This window comes from Atractosteus spatula, chromosome 5 (assembly GCF_055471065.1).
Source record: "Atractosteus spatula isolate fAtrSpa1 chromosome 5, fAtrSpa1.hap1, whole genome shotgun sequence".
In the NCBI taxonomy this organism is placed as follows: domain Eukaryota; kingdom Metazoa; phylum Chordata; class Actinopteri; order Semionotiformes; family Lepisosteidae; genus Atractosteus; species Atractosteus spatula.
The window spans coordinates 29,131,795-29,153,650 of record NC_142710.1 but is presented as its reverse complement, the minus strand read 5'-3'; the positions used below and the strand labels follow the sequence as shown (position 1 = coordinate 29,153,650).

Genomic DNA, 21,856 nt, shown 5'->3' with positions numbered 1-21,856 from the left:
AGCACTATGACAAATCTCATCATTCATATTCCTACACTAGGAAATAATGAGGACAACTTGAAGTTGTCACTTTCATATTTTAAGCATAATATTCAAATATTGCTGAAGCATAGAGGTGATTTTATGTCTCATATAACTAATAAAATTCACCCGTTGCGGCTAAACGTTTTGAAAAACAAGAGGTCCTCAGAATTAGGAACATTCGGAATGCCAAGCAAACTCATCAATCACAGGGATATATCATTGAAAGTAGTTATAGATCAATAAGTCTGATATCAATTGTATTCGAGGTTATGGAAATAAGTATTAGAAACAAGAAATTTAAGGAAGAAATTTAAGGAAGGTCTAACCAACATAGTAATGGATACATACATACACAGAGCACATGATCTGGTGTATTTCAGAAGTTTCTCATTAGAGATTGCAGGAGGTAGGCATTGAGGCATTGAGGAAAACGTGTGTTTGGTCTGAAAACTAGCTAATAGTAAACAGTACAAATAAGGGGAGAATACTCAGGGTGATTTCATTAGTGGGAATCCACAGGGATCCTGCACTTCTTTCATTTATATCAATGATCTAGATTCTGGTACAGATAGTAAATTAGTCACTTTTGCCAATTAGACTATAGGAAGACTGGCAAACACTTTAGAAGGAACAAATTAAATTGAAAAAGATTCCGATAAAATTCAAGAATGGGCAAACACCTGACAGATGATGTGCGCTATAGATGAGTTCCATGGAAGAAACAAACTTACAAAATACAAAAATGGGTGTAATTGGTCTTTTTAATACAAAATGAGTCTATTTGCGAGAAAGAATTAGATGCTTTATATGGACATATCGTGGCCTTCTAGACAAGGATATATAGTTAAAAGCACAGAATGTGGCTTCTGGTCCAATGGCTCAATGGGCTGCGCCAATCTGAAGAATCTGAAGATCATGAGTCCCGTGAGCCTCCAAAAATCTTTACTGAACTGATAGATTTCAGAAGGGATCTAAACAAAAAACTGACTTCACTGAAGAACTGAACAGAACACATAAAAGGATAAACGACATGGAAGGTGAGGGGTGAAGAAACAGACGGCGTGCTTTTACACCTGCGCCAGAGGCAGACGCAGCTGGGGGCCAAACTGACGGATCTGGGGGGACAGGTCAAGGAGACAGAACCTGCGGATCTCCGGCGTCCCGGAAGAGAGCGTGGGGAAGTCATTAACCAGATTCTATGAGAAACCCATCAGAGAGCAGCTTTATCCCCCCCCCCCAGTTCGATGTAGAGATTGAAAGGGTTCACAAACACCAGGGCCCCAAACCCTCGGATCTCTCGTCCAGTCCAAGATCCATGTCATCGGGTTCCTGATAGTCAAAACCAGAGGAGATTTTGACAAAAGCCTGGGGAAAAAGGAAGTACAGGAGGATATACTTTGATCATGATTATGCGCCCGATATCCTTTAGAAATGGATGGAGTACAAAAGAAAAAAGCCCTGAAATAACATAAAATTTAAAATGCCCTTTCCCAGCCAAACTAAGTTTTTTGGGGGGGATTCGGGTGCTCAGTGTAGCGGCAATGCTTGTTAGTAAGACAGAATTAAGCGTTGCTGTGCTTTTCCAAATGAGGCCCCATCTCTCTCTTCATCTCTGTGGTGCAGCCACAGAGAAGCTATTCATGCAGGCTGATTTAAAGACGTTTTCTTTTGATAAGGGACAGCTCCCAAATGGGGATGCACTTAGGTAAGCCTGGCTATCATGATCAATGGTCATCCATTGGCGCCTATCTGTCTAGGGAGTGCCAGATGGACATCTGGACTGCATTCCTAAGTGTCAGGGGTAAGTGACTCATATCTCACCTTGATCAACCAATCAGGGACTGGCAGGGCGTGGTAATACCACGTGGGTCTCTGATGCCCATGAAACTTTCAGCCAATGAACGACCTGAAGCTCCTCCAGGTAAAAACAGGCAACTGGGGAAACGGTCCGTGGGGCAGAACAAGTTGGGAAGCGCAGAACAGTTCCCAAGGGAACACAGTTCCCAAGCGCAGGACTTTCTCGCAGCGCGCCGGCTGGACACTCAGCCTCAGAGCTCCTCCAAAACATCCCCAGACTCAGCCCGGACCACCACGTAACGGCCAGTGTGTCCGAGTGCCAGAACTTTCCTTTGTTCTAAGAGTCGAGAGCGGAGGTTGCCAGAGAGTAACCAGAGGATCCACCCGAGGTCAGCACCAGCAGCAAGCCTCGTGAACAGGTCGGAACTGTGGACAGCTGAATCAGTATTCGGAACTAGCGCTTCATCAGGAACGAACCGGTCTTCTTCCTGACCTGCTGGGACCCATAGTCACTCTTCTCCTGTGCACAAACTCTGCTAGTTTCAGCCAACACTAACTAGATGGTTTTCAGAGAGCATCAGCAGCGCATCGCAGGAATTTCTCTCAAGCCGCACCGAGCACTGCTTGGCACCGAGCCAGAGAGCGCCGATTGCACAGCAACAAGCCTGCCACTGCTTCTTTGTAACAAATGAAGAGGTTTAATTTTTTCTTTAAGATTTCTACTCTTTAGACTCCCCACATGAAGGCCTGAGGTTTAAAAATTCACTTTTATTTTTGTGTTGTTTTTATCGTATTGTTTAAAATCCCAGCGTTGCCTTCACAAGATATGAAGGTAATTTCCTTTAACTTACTGTAAATGGTCCGCATAAGCCGATAAAAAGAAGAACATTAATAAAACTTAAACAGGACAAGGGTCAGGTAGTATTTCTTCAGGAGACTCATTTATCTGATGCAGAACATGTCAAACTGAAATGTATTGCTTTTGATAAAGTGTTCTGTTCTTCTCATAAAACAGGATGCAAAAGAGGTGTTAGCCATACTCATTCTGCCAACTGTTAATTCTGAGTGCTTGACAGAGATTAAAGACTAAGAAGGTAGATTTATCCTTGTTAGAGGCAAAACAGAAGACTCTTTTGTCATGCTGCTTTATATATATGCACTACCAGGAATTGAAAAGGCTTTTTTTCCAAATAAGTATTTGATTTAATAGCTGCGGAAACAGTACGTGTGTTGATATTTAGAAGGGATTTTAATCTTTATCTAAATCTAGATTTGGATACCTCTAAGAACTGCAAAAGGAAACTTTAACCATTACAGAAACATGTAAATAGATCTATCGAAGACTTTGGTATATTCAAAGTATGGACGGATCTATACTCTACAGGAAGGGACTATATACATTTCTTAGCATCTCATAACTCATATGGCAGAAGCGATTACATCATTATGTATAAACTAAACAGATCTAGATTGTGAAATTGGAACCTCAGATTTATCTGACCATGCACCAGACATTTTGACATTTACCTGACATTAGACCTAAATGTGGTAAAAAAGAATACCTTATAAAAGAGAACTGTAGTGCTCTGAATGGTAATGATGTTAAAGAGCATGAGATTGAACTATTTTCATAAAACAACACAGGAGAGGTATCCCCAGCAATACCTGGGATACAGCTAAAGCAGTGCTTAGAGGGAATCTTATTTCCATTTGCTCATATAAAAAGAAAAGACAAGTCAAACTGAGGGAGTTACAATCTGAAATAAAATGTACAGAAACATTAACAAAACACCTACTCGCACAATATATAAACAATTATTGAAAATTAGAGCAGAAATAAATGGCAAATTTTGGAAGTAGAAACCAACTAAAAGTTCCTATAACAAAGTTACTATAAATCAGAAACCAAATCAATTAAAATACCAACAAGACGATTACGTTAACAACAGGCTAAATCTATAATCCCTCAAATACTGTATGTAACCCAGTAACCAACCAAATGCATTCCAAATTAAAAGAAATACAAACAACCTTTACTGGATAATAAAAAAAACATGCATAATCTGAAACCCAAAATGAACAGCACATCTCCTTTTTATTATAATCACTTAATTTACTTAAATTATGTGTTATGTAGAGTAATAAACAATTAAGCAATGCATAATATTTTTTAGAATTTAACTCTAATAAAATATCAGGGACACATGGCTTTCCTAGTGAATTTTATATGATATTAAAAAAGATTTTAAATAGTCTAGGTGGAGAAATAGCCTATTGGCCAATTGGAAATGTTCATATCTAATATTAGAGAGATTTGGATTTGCTGATAAATGTATTAATACAATTAAAATAATTTATTTAAATCCTATGGCACAAATTAAGATTAGCGAAAATATTCCTGACAGATTTTGCTTTAAAAAAGGTACGAGATACAGTAGGTATGTCCCCTGTCACCTTTCTTGTTCTCTCTATACATAGAATCCCTGGCAAAAAATCCCTGGTATAAAAATCAAAGGACAAATACATAAGACAGTATTGTATGCAGATGATTATTTATTGCTGTATTTGGATTATCTTAATTAATCATTTCCCCGGGTTGTGGGTCTCCTGTAGAAAGTTGGTAAGATATCATGAATATGAATCAAATATAGAAAAAGCAGAAGTCCTTTAACTCATAAAATAAAAGATGACCTAGCTGGATGGAGTCTGCTCCCTCTATCATGGGGATCTCCAGTGGAAGTTAATCAAATGAATGATTATTACCGCTCTTCTGGTGGATATCTCTACAGAATGGTTTAATGAAAGAGATGCATTGATTTTAAGATGCTTTTGGAATGGAAAAAAATGCAAAGATTTCATGTAAAATGCTACAACTAACTAAGAAGAAAGGTAGTTTAGCCTTGTTATGTCCAAAATCATATTACCAAGCAGCTGAACTTGGATATCTAATCTGCTGGTGGGATCAAAGCTATAGAGCAAATTGGAAGGAGATGGAGTCTTTGATTATAAATGAATTCCCAGTACACACGGTTCTGGGGATAGATTATTGGCAGAGACTGTAAATAAAACATCTTTACCCTGGGTAACAATTGCAATTAAAAATTTGGGTTTAAATAATAAAGGCTTATAACTTAGAGAAATATGTTAAATATTAAGGTGGACAGTTTACTATTCAGATTTCCCCTCTGGGAAATCTGATATACTTTTTAAGACTTGGACTATTAGAAGAATTATAGCAATATGTACTCTGCTGAAAAAGAACCATCTGAAAAACATTGAAGATTTATCCCAACAACACAACCTGGAAAAAAAGACTCCTTCAGATACCTCCAAATTAGGCATTTCTTAATTAACTGGATAAAACCATCAAATACAGAGCAAGCCTATAAAGTGCTTGACAATGTTATAGCAAACTAACCAGAGGATAATATCAAAATGTATAGCATAGAATATACAAAAAAGATTTAACAGGCACAACTGGAAAAGAAAATCATTAAAACATTCTGCAGATCATGGGAAGAACATATGCAGATTTTCAAAAACTTCCACAAGTCCACAAATTTGGATAAACATATGTTAGAAAAACATGACTCATTTTGTTATCAGTCCTAAAATTCAAGCAAAACAAAAAGGAAACAGTTCACAATGTTGGAGGTTATGTGGAGAGCAAGTATCATCTCATTTACACATATTCTGGCCATGCCCGAAAATACAACAATACTGGAAATCCACACATTACTTAATAATAGAGTAAACCCAGACATATGAATTCACCGTTATGTAATTGGGAAATGTTACTTTTGATTAAAAGGAAGTAAAAAATATATACTAGGAATTATTTTAGCTGACAGTAAGAACAATCAAAAAACAATCAGAAAAAATGTTTAACTAAACAACCCCCAGAGTCTAGAACAAACTTGTTGAAGCTGGTGGCTTGCTTGAAGAAACAGCTGGGTGAGGTCCTTGGGCCAATTAGCTACTGACTACCAAACAGGTTAGGTGGGTAGAATGACCTTCTCTCATTAGCAACTATTTTTAGTGCTTAAATTTCCATAAACAGACGTTTGCCTTTCGTTTATAAAACAAATAGCTGAGAACACCTACCTCCAAAGGCAAGTTAGTATGGCATTTTTCATGAAAACAATTTTCTGACTAATGACACTTTTCATAAACGTCACATGTATTTCTTTGTATTGCCAAGTGTAATTTCAGAATCTAAATGTGAACTCTCCAGCCTTGAAAGCAAACACAGCACCAGTATTAGTATACGTGGCCTGAAACAGCACCTATACTCCACCACCACAACAGCAAACACAGACTTTTACAGTACGTCCCCAATATGATGGAAATACACAAACAAAAAAAACACAAATTACACTATTCTACAACCCAATACCCTCTAAACCTGTCTCCGGAGAAAGGGGTGGCAAAGCCAAAGCAAAATCTTCCGCAAGATATCCGTCTACTCTATCTAAACTAAGTTATAATGGAAAACTAAAAAAACAGGGAAGCCACAACAATCCGAACCCTACACCACAGCCAAGAAAATAAATCGGATACGACTTTTGCCTTTTCTTCTTCTGACACCTCTCTTCCACACACTTCTTCAACCATTCCAGAGAGAGATCCAATTTAGGGACATGCCCACCTCTAAAAATGGACCCCGAAGTCTGTGTGGGTCCTAATGCGCCAGTATAGTGACGGGGGCACTAGACTTTAAAAAGGCACCGTCCCTCTGATGAGACGTAAAACCGAGGTCCTGGCTCTCTTTGGTCATTAGAAATCCTAGGGAGTTTCTCAAAAAGAGTAGGGGTTTTACCCCAGTGTCCAGTCCAAATTTCCCATTGGCCTTTACCAATCATGGCCTCTTAATAATCCCTGTCTATGAATGGGCTTCATCACTCTCTTCTCCTACCCACTGATAGCTGATGTGTGGTGAGCGTTCTGGCACACTATGGCTGCCGTCGCATCATCCAGGTGGGGCTGCACATTGGTGGTGGTGGAGAGGAGTCCCCATTACCTGTGAAGTGCTTTGAGTGGAGTGTCCAGGAAAGCACTTTATAAGTGTAAGGCATCAATAGTAATAAATGATAATAATCATCTTTATCATAATCATCACATAGCACTAGTCACACAGTGTCCAGTAAACTTAAACTATTTTAGATTTTCTATACTCCATGAAAATCAGAGGCATGAAAAGGGCCCTACCTTTCTCTGGACAAAATCCATGATGTTCTTGAAGTCCAGGTCATCGTAGTAGTTCACCATCCCTTTTCGAATGTTTTTATTCATTAAGTCAACGGTCTACAGGGAAAAAGAAAAGAATGTGAATATCCATCTGTTAGGACTCACTTCCCAATTCACTGCAATGTGCTTGTTGTGATTAGACAGGACTTCTGAAAATATTTAAAAAACATCTTGTCAGCCAATAATGTCACTACATTTCTGTATAGGAATATAATTGAGAACCTCTCAAAAGATAATTCATTGCTGAAAATTATCCTTCTTGAAAAAGAAATTTTAGGGGACTATACGTCCAATGAACCTTGAAAAACAGTTTAATGAAACACATTTTATAGAAAAAAATCAGAATGCATATGCAATAGATGGTACCCAAATAAGTCTTTAATGTGTATTCACAAAGCTCAGCAATCGCACATTGTAGCTATATACTGGCAGCAGCACTGCCTGGTGAAAGTTAACAATAAAACAGGCAGAAGTGGCCTTTAAATTATTCCTGCTTTCACTGCTTCATCACCATTGTCAAGCCATTAAATCCCCCTTTGATTAATTTATTGATACTGTCAAAAGATTAATTGGCACTGTGAAGCTGTTAGAAGGCAACGAAGATTGATCTTAATTAGTAGCTGACAGAGCTGATTACTGCCTGCATTCTCATTCATGGGGGGTTGGAGGGCCCAACCTAAGCTCTCTGTTCTAAACAATACCAGACAAGAGCATTCAGCACTGCCGAGGTAAAGGGAATTTTATCATTCTATTAAAATAACGATGTTGTTCATTCAGTTCGGGACACTCAGTGTGCTTAAAACCCCGCTGGAATGAATGCTGAAATGTAAAGTATAAAATAACTAGGGCTGGCTAGACAGAATAAGTGTCTTTAAGGGGTAAAATTAATAATAACAAGGATTCTATTAGTTCTCTCATAATCAATCAGGTTTTACTAAACTCTCAAGTTATATTGCTCAAACATTTCTATTTTGTTATAAAGCTTATTCTTGGTCTACCCACGGCACCTAACCAATCTGCTAATAAAAAATAATGTCTGCTGAGTGGCAAACAGCTTCTCTCTTGTAGTTTCTCAAAAAAACAGACTCCAACTCATTTCCAGCTGCAAAAGACTCCTTGGAGTATGGAAAGAAATTGGAAATCTCTATCCATCATGCCAATCATGAAATCAGGCCAACAATACTGTTTTAAGGCCATGACATGATACCACCTGATAAGTGTCGATTAGTGGCTACGCTTATCTTTATGCAGTGACTCGTCTGAGATGAGCAGTGACTTGGGGCCGTACTTTATCGTCCCTTGAACAATAATCCTGCACCTCACTTTTCTTGGCCTCCATTACAAGTTGTGAACAGCTGGTTTATTTCAGAAGCACACTCTTGCACACTGATGTGCTTTAAGGTATTATGTAGCAGTAATATACCCAAAGGGAGATAACTACAGATAAACTTTAGCCCTATTTTTGCATGATCTTACTTAGTTTGCAAATGTTTTTTTAAGAGGAGCACATCTTTATCATGTGGCTTTTGTTGTCAGAGCTGTTAACCTGTCGCTTAAGCGCCAAGGTACCTTTTCACTTCTAATTAATGTAAACCTCAATACTTTGGGTAAAAGGTTTCACTCCATGTTTTTATTTGCAAGCAGATGACAGGAAAAATATATGGTACTGAATGGGAAAAGGCAGCAAGTGAATCTCTAGTGACAGAAAATGATCTTTACCTTGCTTTCAAGAAAGCAGTATGCAGCACATTACAGTTTTGAAGTTGAGCCAGCTTAATTATTTCGATTTATTTTGAAAAGGCTGCAATCTGATATTGAAAGGCAACTTTTTTTATGGCAATTGGGCACTTTAATGGACACTCAGCTCCCATAAAAGGTACTTGTTTCATTGTTAGTATTTCAGTATCCAATACTGGTTCTGGACACTTCACAAATAAAAAAAAAAATAGATAACTGAAATAAGGTAACCCATACAACAGAGGTACACTATTAGTATACCAAGGTATCTCTTCAGATTAGTCACAGACAGGTCAGAAGACTGAAAAGTACAGCTAGGGCTATAATTACCAGAAATATAAAGGGGGGGAAATTCCCTTCATGGCCTTAAAAGTCAAAAGCAACATCCTGAAGTCTATGTGAAGTTGAACAGGAAACCAGTGTACGGTTGTCCAAGACATAATATGCCCACCAGAATGTGACCCAGTGCTACCCAATAGTTTGCTACCACAGGAGTTTCTGTAAGGTGACAACCAAGCAAGCAAGGCATTACGGCAGCCAAGTCTGGAGGAAACGCAAGCCACTAGCTCCTCCACCGCAGCGGGTTACCAGTTCCTCTCCAGCAGGCATCAACATAAACACAGCATGTAACCAATCGGTGATGTCAGAAAGACATCGAGATGGCATGTGGCTCAAAATAAGCCCATTAAACAACCCTCATACATTTCGTTTTAGGTCAAAATTAAATATAGACACCATCAATAACTCGGGACGGTTTGATTTTTGTTCGTGACGCAAAGAGTCTAATAAAATGATCAAGAGTTATTACTGTTCAGCTACAAACCCACACCCTGAAAAACACCAAACGTAGACGAGTGTGAGGCTGTTAAAAGAATTTAGTAAGCACTCAGAAACCTTATCAGTTATTTAGGTAATGATACCCAGCTGAAGCAAAGCGTGTAAATCAAAGCTGAAGTGAGCCGCAGCCGACATCTGCTCATGACCGAGAAATGGGAAAGATTTTAATAATACATGTGCTTCCTCTATGATGTGTGAGTGGAAGAGGAAATCCCTGGCCAAGTCCTGGAAATAATCGAACTGGTACCTGTAGTTCTACTGTTAATTAATTTTATACCTGCAGTGCAATGGTATTTCTCCATTACATGTAACGGGAAATTAAGTCCTAGATCATCTTCCCGCCAGAGCTATAGTAACTTCTTTTCATCTTTCTATTTACAGATTTTGGCTTTGCGCAATTTCTCTCAGAATACCTCTCCCTGATTTCCATGTCTTAGGACACACTTTCTTCCCTCCTCTGTCCCTTCTCACTTGCTTTCTCTCTAACTATCGTTACACTGCCCCCCCGCTTTACACTCCTGAGCCCCCCTCTTCCTCCCCTCACACCTGAAGACGGCTCCACCGCCGAAATATTGTTTTTCCTCTTTCTTCATTTCGGCATGAAATGAACCTTGTTCCTCTGTAATGAGTTAGACTGAATTCAAAACATGCTTAGATAGTGGGCTTGCACTGTGGTTCTTCCCTCCCTCAAGGCCCCTAATACTGGCATCTTGAGGAGGAGAGAAAGAGAACTGCGCATTGAAATAAACCTGCAAATGAATGATTTCCCCAGGATTTTTTCGAATGACATTGATATCTAATAGGCCGGTAACCTGTGACTGAATTACAGTACATTTAACTTTATGTCTAAAGGCAGTGAAAGATTCTTCAAAGCACAATGTTTTATTGGCCTCATTCAAATTCTTCTGCGTGTATTCGGCTGGTGTTAGGACACATCAGCGACCGGTAGGTGCTTATGATCAAGATCAGCTAGAGCTAGAGCAGCTCACATTAAGCCTTGAACAAACTGCATATAAAATTGCTGATTTCTGAAAAGTATAGTAAGAGTCGACATGGAACAAAGCTTCAATTAATAGAAATTAAGCTTCAGTTAGTTCTGAAAAACATTAACAGAAGAAATAGATTATCTTGACCGCTGCTCATAAAATGTCTGTTTATAAATAATGCAGACAAACATTCTGTATCTGATGTTCACCCCCTGGCCAAAAAACAGGTACACTACTCAACAGGGACAAGACTATGTGAAAGTCAAGGGTAAAACCAAAAGCAACGAAAATGCATTTAAAGAAATATCTATTCAGTCATTTTAAAGACAATTTGATATTTTAATATATCCATAAGAAATATATTAACCCATGTTTTCACCATCTGTTTAAGCGTCAATGCATTCAATTATTAATATTTATATAATAATGTGCCTTTCAGCAAGTATTACCAGCTAGTCTATCCTTATTGTAACAAACAGAAACATACTTTGTCAGAAAGAGGCCATATAACCCGTCATGGCTAGAGCTACTAGAACTGTTGCCCACAGACCTCACTGAGTGGACAGAAAGGGTGCACTCCTCTGAGATGACACAGATGGGCATATTAGGTTAACTACTCACTAATCCTGAGTTCTGGAGGACTTTACACTTTACACACTTTACGCCAGCTGTTCATATACTTTTGCCTCCAAGCTGGTTGGGAGGTGGGGGTGGGGTGGGGGCGGCATGTCACAGCTGCTTGTCTGTGGGGATTCACAGATTTAGAACTGCAGAACTTAAAAATTAAACTTTAGATGAACAATGGAAGAAAATAAGAAGCTGCACCTTCAGCACTCTTTGAATACCATCTTTGTTTTATGGAAAAAGCAACAAAAAAACATTTACTATCACTGGTTTCTTTTCTCACTTTCAATTAGTTTTATTAAGACAATGGTGTGGGTGCATTAAACACCCAGAAGCCATGTCTGATCTCAGGAGGCTAATATTTTTAATTATATCACTCAGATTTTCTGTTTCTCTCATTGCTGCCCATTAGCCTTATCTTTGCTCTTCTACTGAAACGGCCTTTTCTGTACCCTCCTGAAAAGTAAGGAATCCCAAGACGCAAACTTGTTGATGCAAACTCCAGCTGTCTAGTTTTGCCCTGAGCGAACGGACCTCACAGAACACCAGGCATTGTGCTGCACGCACTTTACCGATTAGCAGTGCCCTCTGGGAACTCCTTGCTACAGACTGTTGGCTTTGCTGGCAGTGGTGACTTTCAGGAAGGATGCCAACATGGTCCTGCTCACTGCTCAGTCCTTGCAAAGCTGAAAGGAGCTGCAGATGGACGCGGGCCACAGTATGAACCCAAAGAGCTGACACCACGATCAGCTACTTCAACATTTTCATCTCACTACCTCTCCATTAGGCATTCTCTCTACCCTGGAGCACATGGGTGAGGTCGGATTCTGAGCTGCACTGGGCGATGTCGGGCCAGAGTAACTCGAGCTGGATCTCATCCCATTTCACCACAACAGGCATGTGAGCAACAACATCCACGCTGCCACCTGGACTCTTTGCAAATATTAGCAATTGCAAGCTTATTCTAACACGTTTCGTCTGTTTTCCCAACACCATCCTACTGCATAAAAATTGTAAGATTTACATGAAACAACAAATCAAATGACATCACTTGTTTAACTTTTCTTTATTACCTTTTAGAGGTTGCAGGAATACTACTCTTGCAGCCAGCTGTGTAGAAGTAAATCAATAAGGAAAGTTGCACGTAGGTGGGATTCGGAAAACAATCATGCATACTTCTCCACCTCGTCAATAATAACGGTTCTTAACTCTGTTGGCATTTATGTCCCATACATTTGATTCTATATAGCTTGTGCTTAGAATTGTTTGTAGAGAACATTTTGCGATTGTTATGTGTGTGCATGGAAATCATAGAGGGTCCACTTAGTAAGACAAATATTATTTTCATTTTAAATCCTAGCTGACGTTTGGTCCGCCTAATGTAAACACAAAGTAAAGGGATTAAAGTAGGCAAATCCCATTGAGGAGACTAGAGAGGATTTTTTGGACAGCAGTAGAATCAAAATAAATTATCAGAAGGTTAATTTAGGATTTGGTGACTGAAACCAGCAGCAGATTGCCTTGGCATGTTGGAATAAATTGAAACAGTTTCACTACTGGGGTAAAATGTTTTTCCCTAAGGCTGTCAAAACAAATTGCTGGAACAGCCAGGCAGAGATGAATGCAATGTAACAGACACATCAGAAGTAAGAATCACAACATTTTGTAATATTATTTCAGGTGAAGGAAAGGAAGCACTCAGTGGAAAAGCACAGTTCCATTTTGCAGAAAAAAGCTATTAACGGTATAAAGTATGTGCTCGGGGCATTGACATCTAAAATCAGAGTAGCTGCTTTTTAGCACCTGTTCATAGCAATATTCTAAAAGTTGTTTTTATCATTGAACTTGCATATCTAAAGCATGCTTTAGGTGCAATATTTATATGCACTGCAAAAAGTGTTCACTCCTTTAGATAACAGAATCTGAAACACTTGCCATCACAATTAACTCTATAATTATTACATGCTATTACTATTCCTGTTCACATAATCAGTGTCTGTCTTACACAGATAAAACAATAAATACTGTATACCTCTGATTCCATCACTCAACAGTTTATAGATATAAAGAAAACAATACATATACTTTAATCTTAAAACACTATTATCCCTATTCCCTACACTAGCTTGAGCACAGATTGAGCTCTACAGTCAGGGGTTCAAACCTGGGTCGTGTCACAAGCTATGAACAAATTCTATCAAAGCCTATCAAGTGGAATTGTCAGAGCCTCCGAGTGTCAGACAGGATTCATCAGCCATGGTTCTCCTGGCCCTCAGAGACCTTCGTGACCAGCTGTATGCTTGCAGGCATGCAGTGCCACTGGTGAGAGATGCAACAAACCTCCAGCATGGATCTGATGTGTTAGAAAGAGGAGGGGCTGGAAGGTGAATAGGTGGGAGGGGTCTGGCTGCACTTTCCTCACTCTCCCGTGTGCAGTTGCGGGGTTCACGGCAGCAGGCTGAGATGTAAAATCACATTATTGGCTATTCCACAAAAATTATTTGGCAAATCTAAATAAAAAATATGTCTAATAAAATTATTAATCCAAGAACCTACAGTACTGTTCTTTTGAACAATATTGCTGACATACTATTAAGGCTTTATGACTGAGACTATAAAAGTCAAGCTAACCTTCCCTCCTGGAAGCATCCTGTAACTCTCTAAGGTTCTTGTTTATAACAGATACTGTATACTCCTGGCCATCAAATGATACTACCACATTCAAAATAACTGCTACTTTGAACACCATTACAAACATGCAATACCTCTTAACAATCCTGAAACCATTTCAGTTAAATGGCTACACAGAACAGTAGAATCTCATCCCTTCAATCCAACGTCTTCTTTTCTTTCTTACTTTCCCCTTCACAATTGTAGGTTTCTTTCCTCTCTTTTCTCCTCGAGTCTTGCTCATCTTCTATCATTCCATGAATCTTTGTGCGTTTGCTTTAATTTCTAGGTTTAACTTTTTCTGAGTGGCATCACCATACACTTTTCCTCTGTATGTACAGTAATCTCTAGCCACCCTGAATGAGTCCAGCCCAATTGTGTAATCTCATGCATGAATAGCTTTTACTTTTGACTGTGAACTTTTTTCCCCTGTACAAATAATTGTTGCGCACATCAATGCACACCTATTACCAGTCATCTTAATTTGATACAACCTATAAAAGGTAGACCTAGGTAATCCTAAAAGCCACTATAATACATAAAATAAAAATAAATTAAATTACATGTAGCATGAACAAAAATTGACAGAAATATATTTTTTTTACCATATTATTCCAAGACTATAGCAAACCTAAATTAATAACATAAATAATCTCTGAAACATTACCCCAGAACTATAGGGTTTTTATGTTTTTTTAAGGCAAGAAAGGAGTTTTTCTTAAATTTTAGGCTCAGAAGATACATGAATTAGTGAACTGGAAAATAAAAAAAAGTGTCAACTGTACCTTGTTTCTGAAAAGTAGAGCCAGTATCCCACCGAGAAGCTCTAGGATCAGGCAGATCGTCAGAGCATACTGAAACTACAGAAACAAATAATTGAATTGTAAATTTAATTTTACAATTGCTCACATCCTAAAGAAATTTTAAATTTATTTTAAAATATGTAACATGAAAATGACAAACGTCATACCCTAGGACTGAACATTATTAGAGGTCCAGCTCTTTACACATACATGTAAAAGAAAAACATTTATCTTCTGAAAGCATAAAACAAAACAGATCAGGAGGAGAGCTTTGAGCAATATGAACTCCTTGCTACCTGAATAATGTTCAAAATGTTCCACATGCATGTACTTCAGATTTCAGTCAAAAAATGAATGATAGCTGTACACGCAAGTAAACTTTCAGTGAGTCTAGCCAGAGGTTAATGGGTTTTCTAGTTCTTGTTGTGAGTGTGTTGGAGGGGGATCACAAAAGATTAGGCAACAGGTGTTTTGAAAAACTGTGAGAGTGAATAGTGGATGAAGCCAGATGTCCACAGTGGCACTGCTGCCCCTTTCTGAAAAAAAAAAGAAAAGCTTTTCACTACTAAACCTACACAGCTTACCGAATGGAAAATTACAACATTTTTCTACTTTTTATGCCTTCGTCAAGTGTTGCCAAACAGTGTAGAATATAAGCCTTTGTATGAGCCTAATTGATGTGAGGGGTCTACAAAAATAATTTTAAACACAAACAAGATAAGCAATGAGTCTCAGAGAGCAGAGGATGGATTTACTCCCCATCCATCTATAACGAGTGACCCTTAATCAATTATTCCGGCTAAAATGTTTTATGCAGCAACTCTATCACACACACCTGTTAGGTTCCACTGTTTTGCATGAATCCATGGGGATTAAATCAAATGAACATGAACAAAGGAATGTGACTACATTATTAAGCAAGATTAAGTAGCCAACACAGTGATTCTGTATCATTTCTGGCACAGATACAAGAGGGTGGGCAAGCACATTCCAAATGTCCTGTTGTCTTTTAGATATAATCAATTGGAAAAACATGCTGAATTACACATGAATCCTCAATTCGGAAAGGTATTTGCGTGTTTATCATCAAAACAACTGAGCACAACAAACCCCTTTTAAATGGCAGCTGTTGCTTTGGCGTCGGCTTTCAAATTGCCAAAATTCTGGCGAGCGAATGTAAATCACTGGCTGCCTCGGCATATTTTCTATCAGTCACATCCAGGCCATACATCAAAATGCCCCTGCCAGGAGGCGATTCCATTTTATTGTCAAAATAAACAACAAAAGTGCAAAAAAAAAAAGTCTCAGACCATTTGTCATGCTCTCCTCTCTATGCAGAAGGCCTGTATGATCGTGCTGATGTCAGGAGAGCGCACGCAGCAGGAATCTTAATTTCCCACTCGAGACTCGAGAGCCACAAGAAGGACAGTGCACTGCAACAGCCTTCCCTGGGCTGTCCCACCGGGCAGTGGAGACCCATCCTACTGGATCTTTGGCATAACTGCTTGGAGAAATATCCAATAACCTCCTCTCCAACAAATACAGAAATAATGCAACATTAAAAAAAACAAATATACTTTCCAATGGAAATTCGGTTTCTATATTTGAGAACGGCGAGTTCTCTTTTAAAGCCAACAGGTTTCAACATCCCACTCTTCCCACAACACTTCATTTTTATTTTTCACATGTTGGTTAATGCCTGACAACAAGCCAATAATTCATCATCAGTATAAATCTGAGAAAAAATTCATTGCAATAAAAATAGACACAGAAACAATGTTTAAATGCTTCACAAAGCTCATACAAAAAGTAAAATAATTCTTCTTGAAAGTTTTATGTTAAAATACATAGAAAAAACAATAGAACTCAGTGTATCTTGTATACAACTTTTGAAGTTGAATTTATTAGTAAATCCTTGCTTGAAACCATCTTTATTTGTTTTGTCGTTAAGCTGGCAGACGGAGGATATTTTAAAAACATTTTGTCTTTGACATGTCTATGATACACTTGTGTTCATCTTTCCTCCTTCAGGAATCAAGAAAAGCACATTTGAGAAAGAAAACACGATTCCAGGTTTTACTACAAATTACCTTCCCCTACAAAAATCTTGACTAGCTGAAATATGGAGAATGTGGAGCCGCAGCGACTTCAAGCACAATGTTTATTTTTCTGATATCATTTGTTTCTGATTTGGACACCACAGAAAGAGCCTGAGCCTTGTGGAATAACACTGAGCAGCACACATATTGAACAAATAACTAAAACAATGGAAAATACTGCTTTAGAGGATGTACTGTATGGGCACAAAGCTGTTTAGAGAGCTTAAACTAACATAGGTTGCTGGACAAAATGAAATAATTGGTCTGTACAAATGAGAACACTGTTATACGATAGATGTGTGTTGCACCGCTTTAATCACGATTTTTTTAATTGAACCTGAAAAAAACAAAGGATTTCTGAAGCACTTCATTTCAAATCCGTTTTGAGCTGCAAGGATCTCTATTTTTATTTTTCCTGGATTTGGCAACAGATGTGAAACTCAGAAATGTAAAAAGAAAAGAGTGCCTTTTAAACTCCCTCTACACATGCAAACATGCAGACACACACGACCTTGGGAGGCCTTACCCTAACGATAATCAAGACAAAACTACTGGAAGGAAAAACAAACCAGGGGGAGACACTTCGGCAGGCTGTTTCAGAGGGAAGCCACCAGCCTCCTGTTCGCCTGTTTTTAGTCTAATTAAATTATGCGAAATACCCATCCAGTCTTGGATTAAGAATTCACACCATGGAGAACAGCTGTTGCCACTTCTTCTGCACCTGTCTGAGTGCTACTGCAAAGACACTGCCCAGGTTAAAAAGATTTGGCTATTCATGACTCAAAGTGGGAAAATAAACAAATAATAAAAATCATAAAGAAATAGTCCACCCATCTCCTGACTACTAGTTTAATAATAAAATAAGACATTTGCTTCTTTGTAGTGTTAAGTCTTTCTGCAGATGGCATGACTGAGAACTTCAAGTTATGGAGGTAAACTCGAAAGCCCACAAAATCATGCAATTCTTTCAACTGTTTGTTAATGATAATTACTCATTTTTTAGCATTCTCCAGATGGCGTGTTACCTCTCTAAGGCTGCCTGAATATTTAAGCCTAGACACTGTTTATCATCATCCCCCAAGCCAATATTTATTGGAACCCTGCATCTTTTCCCTAATTAATCATTTTTCAAGGAATGTATATTTTCTTCGTTAATATTCTTTTTCTTCAAAGAAGGATTGCTTGAGTATGAAAAATGTTAATGTGAAAGATTATTTTACAATATGATTCACTAATTCAAATACAGACTCTGGAATGTTTTAACAGAGTCAAATGAGCATCCCTATCAAAAGTAAAACATTTTTTAACATATAGTGTGCAAGCTATAAAAAAAACTTTTAAATGATTATGTAATTGTTGGTGCTTTATGCTCTACATCTGAAATGCAATGTATTTAGCCATTCAATTAACTCCTTGAAAAGGTTTAAAAATCACCACCAACTCCCTGTTCCAAAACAAAGAAGTCAATGAAACATCTGTTACAAAGCACAGATACATGAATTCAGCCTGTGTTTGACCCAAAGTACTACATCTAAATGGATTCTAAATGATTGTAAAAATGCCAGATGTACGACTTTCCAAGACAAATAAATGCAGTACTGTTCAGTGCAACTGTTAGCACAACTATTACAACATGAACGGGTGACTAATATCACATCCAAACTGTTTCTCAGTAACTAGAGGCAATAAAAAAGGGCATTTACAGGGAAAAAACAGTAAAAATCTGATCAGAGAAAGAGCTTTTTTCATACAACATCCTTATTCCAAATAAAAATTCTATTACATTTGTACGACGTGCAACAATCTTGATGTTATAACTAGCATTCTGTGCTTACTCTTCTTTTCTTCCCAGAAAGAGGTGTCTGCCACTCTTAATAAAATTCAGGAAAAACTGAAAACAACATCGCGTTACAGTGCTATTCCATTAGAGTCTCGATTCTTCTGACACATGAAACATGGATCACAGATACATGAAGGTAGAGTGCTGGCATAATACATTTTCTACCTACTGTATTTCATTGTGTTTAAAGAAGTGCATTTTTTTGTAAACACATAATTAATCTTGCCTGTTATTTGCTTATAATTGTATACTTTGCTACAAGTTCACCTACACAAGCCTTGCAGAACAAATATTCAGCTTTCTGAACGCTTAGGGGCAAGCAATAATCAGCTGATTAGGGAGGTACTTAGCAAGTTAGTGAAGCTGTCAGAGTTATCTGCACGTTAAGATAATAAAATAATTGCAGCTTTTAAGGGAAATATAGAGCAATACATACAAAACTCATCAAGCATAACAATGTAAAACGAAAATCTCTAGCTTTCTATCCTTCAGTATCAGCACTACATAAATCTGTTCTACACATTCTACAATACTGGCAAGTCAGGCAATGCAGAATGATCCCCTCTTTTCTGAGAGCAGCTGAATACAAGTGGGTGCATTTTAAAAATACTAGAGTATTTGTAAAAACATCAAACAAACAGATTAGTTACAGAAATTCTCTTTCTATATTTCTCAGATATTCCCATTAAATATTTAGGATCAAATAAGGTATAAAGTATAAGCACTTCTGAATTAATTTGTTTTTTCAATATTGTTTAATGTAAAAAAACATGTTTTGAACACAGGTTTTGATGAAGTGTCTAGGTATTTAACTCTACTATGCTGACACGTGGTCTGCATAGACTCTCTATTAGAACTTGCAGTTATGTTGGATTTAATGTTACTTTTTAATTTAAAGCAAATGTATTGTTTATCATTTACAAAACCTGCACTGGTTATTTTAGATAACAGCATACGTAAGTAACATTGGTGATGAAAAAAGAATATGAAGCAGGTTTTCAGAAGACAATAAAAAACCAGTTCATGCAGAACTAGGGGATCTAGAACCTAAAGTAAAGAAAATCTGCAATTTAAAAAAAGTGGCTGCAGCATTTTCTTAGGAGTACACAAAAGCATATATCTGTGTGATAAATTAGGATAGATTTTGATAAAACAAACGATTTTGTGATTTTTATGAATTTTATTGGTATCAGTATACATTTAATGCTTTATGCACTAGATGTGCAGAGTGAATACATGTAACTTGATGAACTGTTTCATTCACAAGATGAAACCAATTTTAAAAAAGTCATAAAGGATGAACAGCTGCTAGGTTATTCAAATAAAAGTTTTCCTATTAAAACAGAATTTTTGTTTTTAGAAATACGCTTTTGAGTCTTACTCTCTGGAATAAACTAAGCCAAAATTGTATTTGTACACTGTAATTGATATAATCCCAAAGTGATTAAAAGTATTTTTCTTATAAGTGGCATTAAACACAGAGTGTGAGGAAAGATTAAAAAAAGAAATGACTTGTGTAAATTCCATATTTAATGGAGAAATTATGCGTCTTTGTTGCAGGTAGTTTTAAAGAGGCGGTGTTAAATTTTAAATCTATATAGAATTGTGTTAATACATTGCTCAAAATATTGACTACATCTACTCTACCTAATCTTTTGAACAAACCTTTAATGCAGTCAGCTAGTGGCATACTAAATACTTTCTCATTAGCTGAGTGGGTGTAATGTTTCATTACAAATAAATGCATTCAAAACTAGCACTTCCCTTGAGAATCCATGAATCCAAGATTTATTCAAGGCTTGATTGGAAAAATGAATTTTCTAAATGCTTGGTGATATTGTTTAATTTTACAGTTTGCCCAGGAGATCCTTTACTTTTAATAGACTGCTTCTGCATCACGTGTTGAATCTAAGAACCACATACATTTAGAAAAAAAATACTTTTACTTTTGAATGAACTATTTTATGTACAGTAGTGGGTGGCACAGTGGTGCAGTGGTTAGCATTGTTGTCTTGCAGTACTGGGGCTCTGGTTTCAATTCTAGACCTGCGGTGATAGCTGCGTGAAAGTCTGTATGTTCTCCATGTGTTTGTGTGGGTTTCCTCCGGGTACTCCAGTGTCCTCCCACAGTCCAAAAACATACTGGTACTCTAGGTTAGCTGGCTTCTGGAAACACTGGCCCTGGTGAGTGTGTGCATGACTGTCTGCCCTGCAATGGACTGGTGTCCCATCCAGGGTGTACCCTGCCTTGTTGTCTGTTGTTGTCAACCCTGAACTGGAAGAAGAGGTTAGAAAAATGGATGGATGCATGTACGTAGAGTCTTCTCTACTTCATCTCAACATGCCCTCCTGAATAGCCAAATTCACATATAACCAAATCCACCCCTACTGCATAATGTACTGTGGTATATAGTATGTAAGGTTAAAAGAAGGAACTTTCCCTTATATGAGAATTAAAGTATTAATGCATTGGCTTTAAGTTAATTTAATTAACATTGAACAGCTAAAACAATCAACAGTAATAGAAAACCAATAGAAAGATAAAAAACACGAATCCCTCTTCTGCATCGTACGTCATTCCCCGCGCTGCCAACACAGAATGGTAAGCGCTTGTTACAGTATATAAACAAGACCACAGAGATGCAGATACAGGGTAGTGGGTACTTGGGCAGGGAGCAGGGAGCAGGGAGCGGCTCACACAGTAGTGAGATTTGACTCATGATGCTAGTCCGTGGTGCAGTTAATCTGAAAGCTGCACTTTCAGTTTCATTCTGCCCTGCTCCTCTTCCATCCAAGACATCGTCAGCCAGAGCCAATCGCAACGAAGCTAATTCCCGAATGTTCAATTTGTAGATTTCGAGAGCCTACGGTATTTTTGTATAAAATATTTTACTAAAATTAAAAACACTGTAATTAAATTAAATAATTATTTTTTTTTAGTTTTAAGACAAGAGTTAGGCTAAAATGTATAAAAACAATAGCTGAGGGTAATGATGTAGTGGTAGGAGGGTCTTTATAGATCCCAAGAAGAGCTCTAAAAAAGCTAAAAGTTTCTTTATACTACTGTATTTATGTGATGTATGTACATATATTTTACACATCTATAGTTAATTAGTTCTAAAGAAAGTAGCTAAGGTCTGCTTTTTTATTAGTATTGCATAGCATGTTTCTGTATCTGTAATTAATCAAACT

The 21,856-nt window shown here is 37.7% G+C and overlaps 1 protein-coding gene across 1 annotated transcript in view; it reads right to left on the bottom strand.

The window, feature by feature from the left end:
* tspan15 (tetraspanin 15) overlaps positions 1-21,856 on the bottom strand; it is a 67,301-nt gene that overhangs the window by 27,133 nt on the left and 18,312 nt on the right. The window contains exons 3-4 of the mRNA XM_088916175.1: positions 14,708-14,782; positions 7,030-7,125 (exon numbers count right to left, since the gene is read on the bottom strand). Of these exons, the coding sequence (XP_088772301.1) occupies positions 7,030-7,125; positions 14,708-14,782 (171 nt within the window). The remainder of the gene's footprint in view (positions 1-7,029; positions 7,126-14,707; positions 14,783-21,856) is intronic.